Here is a 14,936-nt window from a genome sequence, read left to right as displayed (position 1 = left end):
TTGGATTCCATCTCAGTACAGAATAATATTGGTATGACGGCAGATACCTATAATCCTAACACAGGGAGGTGGAGGCTAGACAATCAGAAGCACAAGGTCATTTTAAGCTCCATGATGAGTTTGAAAGTAGCTTGAAGTACATGAGATTATTAAACAAACAAATAACGTTTCAAAATTCATTCTTAGCTTGACGACCATACAAAAAGACAGTAGGCCTTGTCAGGCCATCATTGGCGGACACTAATTGACTCAAATATTCAGGAGAGATTTCCAAATTGTCATAAAATTTTGTTACTGTGCCACGACTGCTGCACTGAGACCCGCCTGTTCACATAGAGCCCCCCTCTATGCTCATGTGCACACCCTGGTACAATGCCTGTGGGCTTCGTTTACAATGCATGGAATTTTAAAGTAGTTCCTTTTCTAGGTGAGTCAGGATCAAACATTATGAAAATTTAAAGTAATCCATCTTTCTAGATAAATCATGATAGTGGAAATTTATCTACAAGAGTAGCTGACTCTCTCAGGTAGACTCCCCTCCCACTGTGAGCAGAATGACGTCCACCATCAGGACAGGCTACTTTTCATTAACTCTAAATCTGAAGGTCACTGAGCCAAGAACGACACCAGAGCATACTGAAATGCACACGTTTAACTGTTCATCTGCATCTGTCTGCACATATTGTGTTCACTTTCAAACCCTAAATCAGCTAATCAGCATAAAGTCATGAATTGCTTATGTGGGAACATTTCAGCAGACAGCATGAGATACTAAATTGAAGACAAAACATCATATTTGGTGGTATTTCTTACATGAACTCTCTCTCACACACATGTGCTCCCCCCCACAGGCATGCATGCATGCATTCATGCATATGTGCTCACACACATGTAAAACATCCACACACAGAAAGATAGAATAAACAAATTTTAAGAATGGTGTGTTAGAAAACAAGTAGTTGAACAAGTAAGAAGGCTGATTTGGAACCCTGATTATGAAGTTAATGTATAATGTAAAGTGACCCCAGAAATCTGAAGCATGAGAAGAAAGAGCTATTTCAAGCTGTTTGATCACTGATATTTATTGTTTCCTGTGTGCCATATACCAGCATAATCTTTTAGGTGTGATTAGTTGTATTTCAGGTATAGTTAATTTTCTTAACAACTTAGGAGTCCAGATATGACTGTTATCCCTCTTTTCACATTAGGTGACCAAAGTGCTCAATATTTAAGCCACTTGAGTCCTGGTCTCCTTGCATAGCTCCAATAGAATGCCTAGATGGGGCAACTTTTAAGCAACAGAAGTGGTTCTTCTCATAATTCTAGTGGCTAAGGTTTCCAAAATGAGATGCTGCCATGTTTTTGTATGTAGTGATTGCTGCCATCTGCTGACAAGATGCCCCATATTGCTACATCCTCTGGAGAGGGGAGCACTTCACTTCCGCACAGCAGTAGGCGAGGAGGGAAGCAATGCAGTACATATGGAACCTCTTTTATAAAGCCCGGGTCACCTGGGAGGGGGCCGGAAGGTCCTAATAACTTCTTAAATGGGCTGCTTCTTAACATTATCAGATTGGAAAGATCTGAAGTTTGGAATAGGCATTGTTAGACCACAGCACACCCAGTTCTTAACATCTGAAACTATCTGTATTCTATCTAGCCCTAGATCACACTGATGTCTGTCTTCTGACAAAAGAAAACCTAAGGTTAGGGATTTTTGGAAACTAAAAACCTCCTTTAGTTTGTACCATGTTGCTTTCTGGTAGCCATCTGTGGTTTCTGAGCATTGCTTATTTCATATGTTAGTTGAGACTACCTCACTGTTTCTAGGTTCTCATGAGCACTCCAGGGCAATCCATTGAGACCATGGGTTCTTGTTTCCTTTCACAGAGATCAGGGACTTGGTTGCTGTTAGGACAGAGAATGACAAGTACATTTTGCTACACACTGCCCTGGAGGTGATGGTAGATCACCCCTTCAGTAATGACTAGTGGCTGGTGTAAGTGACGGTGTGTCAAGAGGGTCAGGGACAGACATGGAACTTTGTGTTGTTCATAAGCAGGTGTTGACTAAAGGGTGGGAGAGGTTGAGCTCTCAGAGTTCTTAGAAAACTACAAAGGATAAAGAGCAAGACCTTGAGGTCTGTCTGCTTACTGGGGTAGGTGGGAGGGAAAGTCAGAAAGTAATGGGAGTTTCAGAAGGTCTGGAGTCCCCCTTTGAGGGATTTACCTTAGGAACTGGGTAGTAAATTGTGGTAAGAACACAGAGACCAGGGTGTAAAACCAAGTAAGAAAAGTGGTCAATAGTGTGGAGAGTTGAAGGGGAAGAGGTCAGGTGAGCACTTTCTCAGCAAAATACCAAAACCCTTTCCTCTTTGTTAAGCTCACAAGACTTGATCTGATTAAGTGCATTTGGACACTGGGTGATCAACCCACAGACTGAAGGTTAGGATTCTTTTCTGTTGCTGATTTTAATTGGTCTTTTTTTCATAATTTTGTACTATGCCTTTTGATCATATTCATCCCTTTCTCACACTCCTCTCAGACCCAAGACCCCTTCTTCACCTCCCCAAATTGTATGTCCTCTGTTCTTTCTTTCTCCCATCAAGTACAGTTGGTGTTGCCTGTAGAGTCCTGGGTGTGCAGACATCCAATGAAACATGGCCAACCCTCCAGGGAAAACACCCTTAGAGGAAACCAACTCTCCCTCTCCAGGCAGTTATCTATCTCCAGCTCCTCGGGTAGAGGGGATCTTTCCTGCTCACCATTATCTCCATGCTGTGATTTTGTCTAACTTGAGTTAGCATCAGTCTTGCTCACGGAATCACAGGATTCTTATGCCGGTCTTGCTCTGCTAGGATTAATTGTAAAACCGTCTTTATCCAAAGCTTGAGAATGTGCTCAAGACACCATGGTCATCCACTACATGCCCATGATTGGCTACAGAAAGTACAACTATCTTCCATCATATTTCATAGTCCAGGTAGTATGATCAGAGCTGAAGGCCTTCACCCAGGTTATTCCTAACCTGGCAAGGAACTGCTTTTCCAAATCACCTTTCCTTCTCTAAAGTGAAATTAATGTGGGCATTGGTGGACGCCTCCTTTTTAAAGAATTAAACATGGATAAAAATACTTTTTAATTACCAAGTCATTATCTTTGTCATTTATTTCCAATTAAAAACTGAACTGTGTAATTACAAATAATATCTTAAGTAGGTAAGTGCCATAATTAGTTTGTTTTTAAGTATATGCCTCCAAAGAAAGAGTATGTTATCAATCTGGCAATTTGCAATTTTATAAAATTAAGACAAATCTAAAATGCTATTTAGAGTTTTTCTGCAACTTCAGAAAATAGATGATTTCAACTCATTATTTTTCATTCCAAATGTTATTCCAATTAGGTCAAGAGAAACTTTTCCTGTAAAGATGGAGATTCACACTGAGGGAGCTTAGCACAAGATAACAAAAGATAGAGATGTATCATGCTAATTATTACATACCACAGGGAGAATGTTTAAAACTGAGCAAATAACATGCTTTTGATTTGGACACCTCAGTTAATTTATTATATCAAGCTTGATTTATGCTTTTATCTCAGACTTCAGTCTTTAAAAGAACTATTTAAAGCATTCATGCCTGAATTAGGATGACCCTCATTATCAGTGGGGGACTTTCACTTTCAGTTTTCAATGTTATAAAACTTCCTTTTAAAATTGTTTTTGTCTTTCTGCAGCCATTGTAATAAAACAGGGAGAAGATACTCAAGGATTATAAGTCATGTACTTCAAAGGGGCTTTAGATACATTAATTTTGCTATGGCTTGTATTGGTGTCAGGAAATAACTCAATATACAATCAAATACTTTCTCAGACCTTGATCTCACTGGAGTCTCTATGACTGCCATGACCTACACAGTTTTTGAAAGGCCAGAGCAGCAGGAAACCTGCACCTAATATCTAAACCTTAGCTTACGTCTTTCTGTTGCCATGCTCAAATAGTGAAATTTCGCTGAAGCAAAGGCACCATGTACCTCTGAAGTACCTTCTTCAAATACCCAAGAACAGAAGGGCTTAAATTGTGTACTGGGGAGAAAGAAGAAGGGAGATCTTTGATTCTCAAAGCCTGCCCAGTTCCTTACACACAAAGCAAGACAAACTAGATTAATTTGATATTCAGAGGTAAACAGAGATGGAGAGAAGAAAGTAGCTAAAGAACCAAAACTGTGCTCACATTTTCTCTTATTCCCAAGGAAACTTTGGAAAAAAAATATTTCCTAACTTTAATGTACACTGTTAGGTGGAGTTTGGGGGCTTCTCTGTTGCAGTGACTCTGTGCCAAAGGAAAAAGTCCTCTAGAAGAATGTGTTTGAGTGGTGTGAAGTTCTTCTGTGGGGGACTTTTGGTTTGGGATCTTTAAAATAATGACAAGGGAATAACTGTGAGGGTGTGTTGACATTTATTCTTTTCTTCTGCTTGTTCCTCTTGGAATAGCTCTGCTGGACAGCAGGTGGTGAAGGTCTGGTGTTTATGAGAGAGAACATCACAGTTCATGATTCCTTCTCTTGCTACCTTGAACTGTGGAGGCAGTAAAACTTCAGGACACATTTATTTTACAGAGTATCATGAACAAGAAAAGAATCCACAGGGTGGTTTGACCTCTGCCATTTACTTTTTCCCATGTCTGAAAATTTTGATCTGGATAAGTCATAACGAGCTCTAGTTCCTGGTCCTCATGCCTTATATACCTTTCTGCTTTCTGCCATCACTTCCTGGGATTAAAGGTGTGAGTCACCATGCCTGGCTGTTTCCACTGTGGCTTTAAACTCACAGAGATCCGGATGATCTCTGCCTCCCAAGTGATAGAATTAAAGGCATGTGTGCCACCATTTTCTGGCCTCTATATCTAGTGGTTGTTCTGTTCTCTGACCCCAGATAAGTTTATTAGGGTGAACAATATTTTGGGGGACACAATACCACCAAAATCAATTATTAAATCTGTCCATTCTTCATGTTAGCAAAATGTTGTTTTCATTATCTTTTTTTTTTGACATTTTGTAAATTCTATATATTTGAGGTGACTCGGCTGTTCTCTGCATGGCCCCTACAACTTTAAATGTCAGGAAGCAGAAACGTGAGGTACAGTGTTTTCTTCCTAAGTAGTTTGCACAAGGAGTCTCCTGACCACTAAGGTGACTACTCATCACCATCCTCAGGTATGCAGAAAAACTTGTGATCATTTCCTCTTTCTAAAAGTCACTCACTAAGTCCATGTAGTACTGACCATATGAGTGAGGGTGGGGCCATCTACTGGACCATGGCAACCTATCAGCAGCCATGTCTATCCAAAAGAACGATTATGCTTCCCCTAGCACCTATGGATTTCCAATTGCTCCCCACTAAATGGAAAAAAAAACCTCAAAGCATCCCCATTAACATCATAAAGAAGATAGGTGTCCACTCTTCCTATTTCTACTTTGAGAGGTGCCTGGACTGTTAGCCAGGCCAGTAAGACAAGAGAAATGGAAAAGGCTGCCTCCCTCTGCCTTCCAAATCTTGGATCCAAGGCATGTACCACCACACTGCTGAGAACACTAATTTTTAAATGGAAGATACTAATTAAAAATTCTATGCAAGTCTAATAATCAGAATGAAAAAAAAGCAATAAAGGAAGATATTAAACTAAGTTGGAGAATTTAAAAAGATAAAATAAGAGCTACGGCTCACAATTGTTTCATATGAGTAAGCCTGAAAATACTGGGAAGCACTAGAAAATCAAACAAGGAAAGGGACTAAAGGACCCGCAGAATGCAGACATGATTTTTAAAGTACAATGAGAAATAGGTATAATCCTCCCATGGGAGAACATCTTTGCTTTAAATGGACAGACAGCAGCCTTGGACTGGCCCTGTCACTGTTTGGTGGTGGTGGCATTTTGCCCATTGGCCTAGGAAGAAGGAAGGGGGACAGGATCCTGGAGGAGGATTGAGGGGGGAGATGTGAAGGAAATGCTTTTTCCAGAAGGGAGAGTGCGGCCTCACAGAAGAATGGGAGCAACAGGGGGAAGGGGTGGGGAGCAGTAGTGTAGAGCGGAGTTCACAGTGTTCCCAGTTTTGGGAGATATTTTTGCTGATCATAAAAGATGGTGAAGTGTTTTAGGAGAGATAGCTTACTTAGATCCTCATTCCCTCTCTGCCTGCCTGCTTGCTTGTCTGCCTGACTGCCTCCCTCCCTTGCTCCCTCCCTTCCTTCCTATATCATTTCCCAATAATGTGTTGTGTATCTACCCTCTTTCATTCTCGGGGAATTTCTCACTCAGGACTCAACTCAAGTTTTTTATTTGTTTATTTTTTTATTTTGGAGGTATAGAAAGATTCTTCTACTTAAGCTTTTGAGCCTCTAAACTCATTTAGTTCTGTTTTTATTTTTGTATTTTTATTGTTATTTTTCCCATGTTCTAGAGCCTGGGTAAGATTTGTTCAGTTGTCTGAACTTAAACACATACATACCTGTCTCTGCTGGGGTATGAAGCCTGTACTTACCCAGAAACAATGATGTATGCACACACACACACACACACACAGAGAGAGAGAGAGAGAGAGAGAGAGAGAGAGAGAGAGAGAGAGAGAGAGAGAGAGAGAGAAGAGGAGAGAGAATACAATTGCTACCCTATACATACTTCTGAGCACATTCACACAAGGAGAGCATCTTCTGCTTGTATATACACTTTCCCATTCTCACACAATCCTTGTGTGATTCCTTATTTACAAGTATCTATACATGCAAGCAATGCCTATCCTTCAGAGACACAAGCAGACCCCTATCCTGTGTGCACATACACACATGAACACACATACATACACATGCACACTCACACATGCACACACACATGCATACACATACATTCAAAGTCACACACACACACACACACACACACACACACACACACACACACACACACACACTGTACATTATGCCTTTCTCCCCTGAGTGCCTTCACTCCTTGGCCTTTCTCATCTACACCTTGTGTACAGATTAGAAGGTTGTAAATTTATTGTTTCTTTTCCAGGGAGATTTTTTTTCAAAGCTCCCCTTCCCCGATCTATAAATAATGAATAATTCCATTAGTAAAGTAATGGATGGTGTAACTTTTATTCAGAGTTTGTCAGGCTCAGTGTTCTTTTGCATTGCTCTCATGACAGCCTTGAGCTGAGAGAGGTAGAGTACTCAATCAGCGGACAGTGCAAAGCCTTCCTCCCTGTGTTACCCAGTCGTTTTTGTTTGTTTGTTTTTTGTTTTGTTTTTGTTTTTGTTTTGAGACCAGGTTTTTCTGTGTAGCTTTGGTGCCTGTCCTGGATCTCTCACTCTGTACACCAGGCTGGCCTTGAACTCACAGAGATCCGCCTGCCTCTGCCTCCCAAGTGCTGGGTATAAAGGCGTGCGCCACCACCGCCCGGCTCCCAGTTGTTTTTTTTAGATTCTCAGAAATTATTATGTGGATATATAAAAGAGATTTGTCTCATTTTGCATTCTATGTCTGTGTTTGGGTAGGTGTACATGAGTGTAGGTGCCCATGGAGGCCGGAGGTGTCAGATCCCCTGGAACTGGAGATACAGATGGCATTGAGAGCCCTTGATGTGGGAGCTGGGAACCAAAATCTGATCATCTGTAAGATCAGTATGCACTCTTAGCTGCTGTGCCATCTCATCAGCCCCTCTGTACACGGTTTAAAGGATGCTTTCTCTGTGCTCAAGTAGATTTTGAAACTATTGGACTGAACAGGCTCTGATAATGCAGGACTCTTCAGAGCATTTCAGATAATTTGCTGTGAGCCAGACAGTATTTGCAAAACACTTTTGGCCACATAACCTTATTTTTGCATTGGAAGATTGTGTCTCTAAGGCAAGTGTTCCCTGGGAAATACTTTAGGAATCAGTGTTCAAATGGAGCATAGCACTGTCCTTGCGCTAAGGAAAAACTACTTTATAGTTTTTTGAGAAGTTCAAGTTTTACCTCAGTACATTTCCATAAATCTGACACTTCTTTAGGTTTTTAGTGAAAAAGGAAAAGATAAAAATCTATGCTAGGCCAAGAATAAATAAATTTTATGGTAATTTTATGTATGTTAATACGACTTTCTGTAAAGAAGGTCTTTGAAAATCAATCACTAATCTCTATGAAGAAGGTAGTGTAATTCTATTTTGACCAGGTATTCTTAATTGGAATGTCAGGGTCTTTTGCTTCCTTATTACATAAGTTATGCCAAAACAGAAAGTCCTAGAGAAGAAGAGAAGGGAAGGAGGGATGAAAGAGAAGGGGAGGGGAGGGGCAAGAAGAGACAGACAGATTTGACTGCAGACGCAGCACTAGTACAGACACACAGGGCAAGACAAAGCAGAAACACCTGCCTCCTCTGTCAGGGTCCTTCTGGAACTTTCCCCTGTAAAGGTGGACTGCAAAGAACTGTAGGCTCTACCAGGGCCTCCCCTGACTTCTTTCACTATTTGAACCATGATACCCAATACTGTGTGACATGGTGGGCAGATTCCAAGAAGCATATTTGGGCATTGCAAACATTTCTTTCCTATCATTCATAAGCTAGAAGAGAATATAGATGTAAAGGCCACTTTGCTTAAAAGCAGAGTATCTGTCTACCATTTACAGACTTCAGGAATTTACTTTGTGAGTGAAAGAAGGAACTTTGACCAAAGAATGATTTTCTTGAAAATCTGAGATTCATGTGGCTTTGAAGTATGACTTGTCCTCTTCCTCTCAAATTGAGACCCTTTCTATATTGACCATTCAAGACCTTAAGATTCTTGGACTCAGATATCCCTCTACTGTTACAATTTTCATGTTTTAAATTTATTTATTCTTTAAGAATTCCATACGTGTATATAATATACTTTGATTATGTCTTCCCCTTACTCTTTCTCCTCTTACTTCTGGACCCTTTCTTCCTAAACAATGCCTCCCCAAATTTCTGTCATTTTCTTGTTCACCCACCAATTTCTTTAGTTTTATAACCCATTGAACATAATAGTGCTGTGCATATGAGCATGAAATGACTATCTACTTGAGCCAAGAAAACCAACCAGATCTTCACCCCTGAAGAAAACTAACTTTCCTGCTTCTAACCATCATCAACTGCCAGTAGCGTCACAGCTAAGCATGGGAGCCCCTCATGAGCCCCTCCCCTATCCATACCAGAATGTTGGCTAGATCTTTTGCATACCTTTTCCAGGCAGCCAAAGCTGCTGTGCATTCAAGAGTGCAGTTGCCTCATCATGTCCAGGAGATACTATATGTCAGCAGTCTTCTCTGTTCTCCGATTTTAATGTTTAATTTTAAATATTTAAAATGTTTCTGTTCCCTCTTCCATGGTGTTTCTCTGTGTGTGTGCGTGTGTGCGTGCGTGCGTGCGTGTGTGTGTGTGTGTGTGTGTGCGTGCGTGCGTGCATGCATGCATGCGTGTGTGTGTGTGTGTGTGTGTGTGTGTGTGTGACATAGATCTCCCATTTGGGGCCCAGCACTCCATAGTCATGTAACCTTTGCACTTTGAACAATTGTGGTTCTTCATATTAACCTCCATCCTCTGCAAAATGGACCTTCTCGGATGTGTATTGTATTATTTACTTTTCTTTTGCTCTGATGAAACACCAGTACCAGGGTAGGTAACTTACAGAAGAAAGAGCTGATTTCAGCTATGGCTCAGGAGGGTTGATTCCATCATGGCAGAGAAGTATGGCAGCAAGAAGGCATGGGGAGTGGAACAGCCAGCTGAGAGCTCACATCTTAAACTATAAGCATGAAACAGAGATAGTAAACTGGAAGGAGATTCTTTGATAGAAAAACTAATGATTAATTATAAAGGAACTCATAAAAGCACATAACATTCTGGGTCATATTTTGTACAACCTAGGTTTAACATAAAAAGTGTTAGTTCCTAGTAGGAAATAAACTTGTTGGATGCCTTTTGCCTGAGTATCAAAGGATGGCTGGGACTGCTGTTCCTCTGGAGGATGTTCTGTACACACCTAATGCAGAATTGATTACAAATCATGTCTTAGCTTCCAAATCTTCCTCGTGCCTCTGCATGCTACATTGTGCTTTCCTTGAAGGCCATAAAGCCAGGGTCACTATCTCATTTGAAAATGCCTTCCCACAGACAGCCTTCACCAAGAACACATTCTTCAGATAAGACTTACTGTTCTCAATCTGTAGATTACATTGAGTGGAGGAAAAAAAACTTTCTCAAAAATATTTCAGAATGTGTTTCAGTATCTGGTTTATCTTCAGGAGAGGGCTGTCTTGTCCTAGCTTCAGATAGTTTCACGCAGAAAGCCGTCTAAGGCAACTGTCTCTCTCCTATTCACTTTTTTCTTCTGATTCCTTCAGAATAAGATCATCCTGGATCCCATGACGTTCAGTGAGGCCAGATTCCGGCCGTCGCTGGAGGAGAGACTGGAGAGCATCATCAGTGGAGCTGCCCTTATGGCAGACTCCTCCTGCACACGTGATGACCGTCGTGAGCGGATTGTGGCTGAGTGCAATGCGGTACGCCAGGCCCTCCAGGACCTGCTAAGCGAGTACATGAATAATGTAAGTGCTGGGCTCCAGGCCCTTTCATCTCAGTGGATTGTGCTTTATGCTCTTGCGATGAAATCAGGCATAGCAGGAATGAGGACAGGTGTTCTGGAAGAGAGTAAGGTTTCACCAAAGGACCACTTTGGGGGAAACCTGTCCTCTGATTTCATTTCCAAGTGCTTGTTCAAGATGGAAGAATTGAGTGGAGTGTAAAATCTCTGAAACTCTGTTGTTTACTTGAGTGGTGTCGTCTTGGTCATTTCAATGGTTGCAATTTGATTTCAGTTGGTGAAGGTGGATGATTGATGGAAACAAAGGATGCCGTGCCAACTGGTTCTTTACAAAGTACATTTTCAAGGCTAAGAATAGCAATAGATGCTAATCTTCAGCCCTGAAAGGCATTAATAAGCACAGCAAGTTTTAAAGTGTTCATGCTGGTCCAACAAAGTGGAAAAGTTCTAGCTGCCCGAAAATGTGGAGGAATTTATTAGGCCTATTCTACAGGGAGGAATTCTTGTGAGTGAATTTTCAAATAAGTGTGACTGGAGTCTCACTGTTGATGGCACAGACAACCATTCTCTCCACTTCTTATAAATTGTGTGTGTGTGTGTGCAAGGTGATTGAATCCATATTCTTTGCTTTGAAAGGCACTAAATTATAGTGGTGTTCATTTACTGCACTGTTTTAGATAAGTGCCCAGAGTTTGTATGTGTGCGTTAGCAGTGTTCCCCCTGTACAGGATTCTTGTCTTTGAGAGGATCGAGGACAAGTTGGAAAAAGCTGTCAATCAAGTCAGGGCTTGGAATATACTATGTTGTTGGAATGGCCTTTATGGTACTGAGGTATGCTAGCAGGGATGCTGAAAAATCTGCTAGCATCTTTGCACTCTGACGCAATACTCCCAGGCAATGCTGCGACACAGTATCACCCCCCAACCAAGTGCCCAGTGACTCTCATCATTTAAGTAAACTCAGGCAGCTTAGTAAATCAGCAGTATAAACTTCAAGCAAGGAGCCAGCTTTGACAGAAACAGTCTTTTTCCTGTCATTTGAAAAGCAAAAGGAAGTATAGTGGGAACAGCCCAGAAACTAAACTGCCAGATTTGTTTCCTGGGCCAATGATACGACTCACTCAGCAGTTAAAGGGGCTGGCAGTCAAACTGAAGGACTTGAATTGGATCTCCAGGATCCAAATGGTGGAAGGAGAGAAGTACTTCTGAAAGCTCTCCTCTGACCTCCATGTGTGTATGTGCCCTGCCCCAAATATATGAAGAAATATAATAAAAAAATCACTTTTCTTTCCATGAACATTCAGATGATTTGAATTTTGGAAGACTTGTCTATTTTAAGTAAAGATTAAAATGTGGATATCTGCTATGGTACCTAAGCATTTGTGAAGATTTCTCTATAGGATCCTTTGTGACCAGTACATGCTGTGATTTGGCTACATGGGTATTCTGTAGGGCACAGCTAGAGATATTGGAGGCCTAGAGCTTCGCTACTCTGAGCAAATCTTTCGTATAGCAGATTTGTGGAAAAGGGATGCTCACAGGATCTGGAACTCGACCTGCTGTTGCTTTTAACAGAACAGCATGGAGCTAATGACATGTCTGCAGAATTCAGCTTTATATTACAGAACACTAGGATTCCCATCAACGAACAATTATTACTGAAGAAGGTAGTAGGAGTTACAAAAACAGTGATGGTTATAGTCTTAATATAAATAAATCAGGATAAAGTGTATTCTCATGAATAGAAGCTGTGGGCTATGGTAAAAGAACAGGCAATCAAAATGTGATATGTGATTTTCATTTGTTGTCTAGGGTACTATCAAGTTAGGTGGGTTATTATTTGTTTGGGGTGTGTGTGTGTGTGTGTGTGTGTGTGTGTGTGTGTGTGTGTGTGTTTCAGTTTCAGCTCATATGGAACAGCAGAGTTCAGTACATTTTGTATTTTATTGAACTCTAGTCACTTGTAGATTGGTCAGAATCTTGTGATACAGAAATGGTTTGTACTTTCATTAAAATCCTGGTTTTTCATATAGTTGAAGAATACATAGAAGGCCATCATGTTCAAATTTCCAAGTGTACAAATCTTATTCACATCAAAGACTGAAACAAAACATATCCCATTTGAGTTCACATTGAAACTGTGCGCTGTTCTGTCGAATGTCACACTAGTGACTGCAGGGTAGAGCTTGATGCAGCCAAAATGCCACCATGGTTCCTATGAAGTTCCTTTATTACTACTTCTACAAAATCAATATGCCTATTTTGATGTGGCACATATAAACTTAAAGAGATGGGTTACATCATGGCTTACCTTAGAAGTTTGTAGCAGTAAACACTGACTCAGACCATTATTCCTAGCCAGCTATACATTTTTTTTTCTGTTCTGTAATCTGTGGAAGTAAATACATCAATTATCACATGCATATTTTGTGTAAATGTGTTAATGACATTAAGATGAAGAGGTCATGAACCCAAATAATTAGAGATTGAAGTCTTGGGGAAACAGTCATTTTTGAATTCCAAAAATATCCTGGTTAGTCCCAGATGAAAATTCAACTTCTCATACCCCATTGACATGAAAAGCAACCCTAAGACACTGGACTTCCCAAGTGTGTGGAATGTGGATGGAGATCACAGAGGGCTGTTGGGCACTAACTGATAGAATGAAAATGGTCTTCCTGGGGCATGGGTTGAGATTTACCCACTTGGGTTATGTGGAGCTCTGAAGGAGATCATTGTTTGCTAGAGTTTTCACAGATGTATGTGATTTGGTGAATTTGCACGTGTATGATTTGAAAATGCAGCAAAAAATGTGCAATTTAAAAAGAAGCTGATAAGAGACCAGAGACAAAAACTGGGATCTTAGAGCAGCTAGCATTGGGAAAGGAGTTCAGAATGGTCCTAGGAAAGTCTTCAGTTAACAAGGCCTTATGTTGTTTTATTCAGCTTCAGACACATCCATAAGAGTAACTGCTCCTTAACACTCTCCACCTTTTGATAGGTTATCAGTGTAATTTACATGTGGGGTCTAATAGGTAGAAGCACTTCTTTTCAAAAAGATGTGAGGTCTGAACATGTAAATTGGGATTGGTTGCTGTCCATATAAAATGTTCCCAATTATAAGGAACCAATAACTGTCCAATGGAAGCTATTTTATACATCTTAGTTTGGGAGCATTAAACTTTCTTCATTAAAAATATTAAAAATAATTTCAAATATCTATTAAAGTTGGCTTATCTGTGAAGGAAAAAGGGAGCTTCATGATAAATGTGAGGGGACATGGTATTCTACAGACAAGAATTTTAAAATGGATTGAAACTTACATTCATTCAACAAATGCACAAATGACTCTTTTGTGATCGACATCACAGTGCTGGAGTGAACAGAGCCAAGCCCTCCGCTTCCACAGGGCTTGTGCTCCAAAGAGAGATGGTGGACATCACATGCATGAGTGCTTTGAGCAAGAGCTATTTCATATAGTGATAAGCCAAAATTCAAAACAGAAACCCCCAGAAAGAGGAAGGAGGGAGAGCTGTGAGTATGGAGGATACAAGGACATGAAAGGATGACAGATCAAAGTTCTTCTGGAGGTGTGGGGACAGAGAACATATTAGGGTGAAGAAGCAATAATTCCAAGGACTTTGGTATCTGGTATACCAGGACATCTGTGAGGAGATGAAGCTCCTATCTGCACAGAGCCTCGTGCATCATTACACAGGATATGTCTGTCTTGCTAATGGGGGTAGAGGACATCTGAGAGTAGACAGTGCCTTGATTCAGGCATCAAAAAGGTCAAGGCAGCCTGGGTTCTGAAAGAATCTATGTTAGCATGGTCTCCTTAGACAGTCTACAATAGCAGAAGTGAAGTAAAGTGCCCACATTCTGACTGTGAATGTAATACAAAAATTTTTCACATAGCATAGTTACTGAGGAGAATATGTCTGCTGTATAAATGTAAAATAGACATCGGACATCATGAACAACATTTACAGACATGTCAGAAATCCTCATTTGATTTCAATCACACAGAAAATTTTGATTTACTCCAATGTAGTAGCAATTTGTAAATAGCTCACTTGGCAGTGCCTGCATACTTTGCCAGACAAATTGTATTTGAATGGGTAGTTAAGGAGAAAAATTGTGTTTCAAAATTCTGTCACCAAAATGCCTAAGTATACTTCTCTTTTTTATAGAAGACTGAAAAAAATAGATTATGCATCCTAAGTACTCAACTACAATTCAGAACCATAAGAAAACTTTAATCCTTATTCTAGGTACTAAAACGGTGAATGTGCAACACTGAGAGGCAGTGAGCTGTTTCCTTCTTCATGCACAATTCACT

At 40.5% G+C, this 14,936-nt stretch overlaps 1 protein-coding gene across 2 annotated transcripts in view; it reads left to right on the top strand.

The window, feature by feature from the left end:
• Ctnna2 (catenin alpha 2) overlaps positions 1-14,936 on the top strand; it is a 1,158,645-nt gene that overhangs the window by 373,214 nt on the left and 770,495 nt on the right. For both annotated transcript variants that reach the window (XM_052721879.1, XM_052721880.1), the window contains exon 7: positions 10,396-10,599. In XM_052721879.1, the coding sequence (XP_052577839.1) occupies positions 10,396-10,599 (204 nt within the window). The remainder of the gene's footprint in view (positions 1-10,395; positions 10,600-14,936) is intronic.

The sequence above is a fragment of the Peromyscus californicus genome, unplaced genomic scaffold (assembly GCF_007827085.1).
Source record: "Peromyscus californicus insignis strain IS unplaced genomic scaffold, ASM782708v3 Scaffold_6__1_contigs__length_162567912, whole genome shotgun sequence".
NCBI lineage: Eukaryota > Metazoa > Chordata > Mammalia > Rodentia > Cricetidae > Peromyscus > Peromyscus californicus.
The sequence above is the reverse complement of the archived record's forward strand: the minus strand, read 5'-3'. Positions and strand labels throughout refer to the sequence as shown.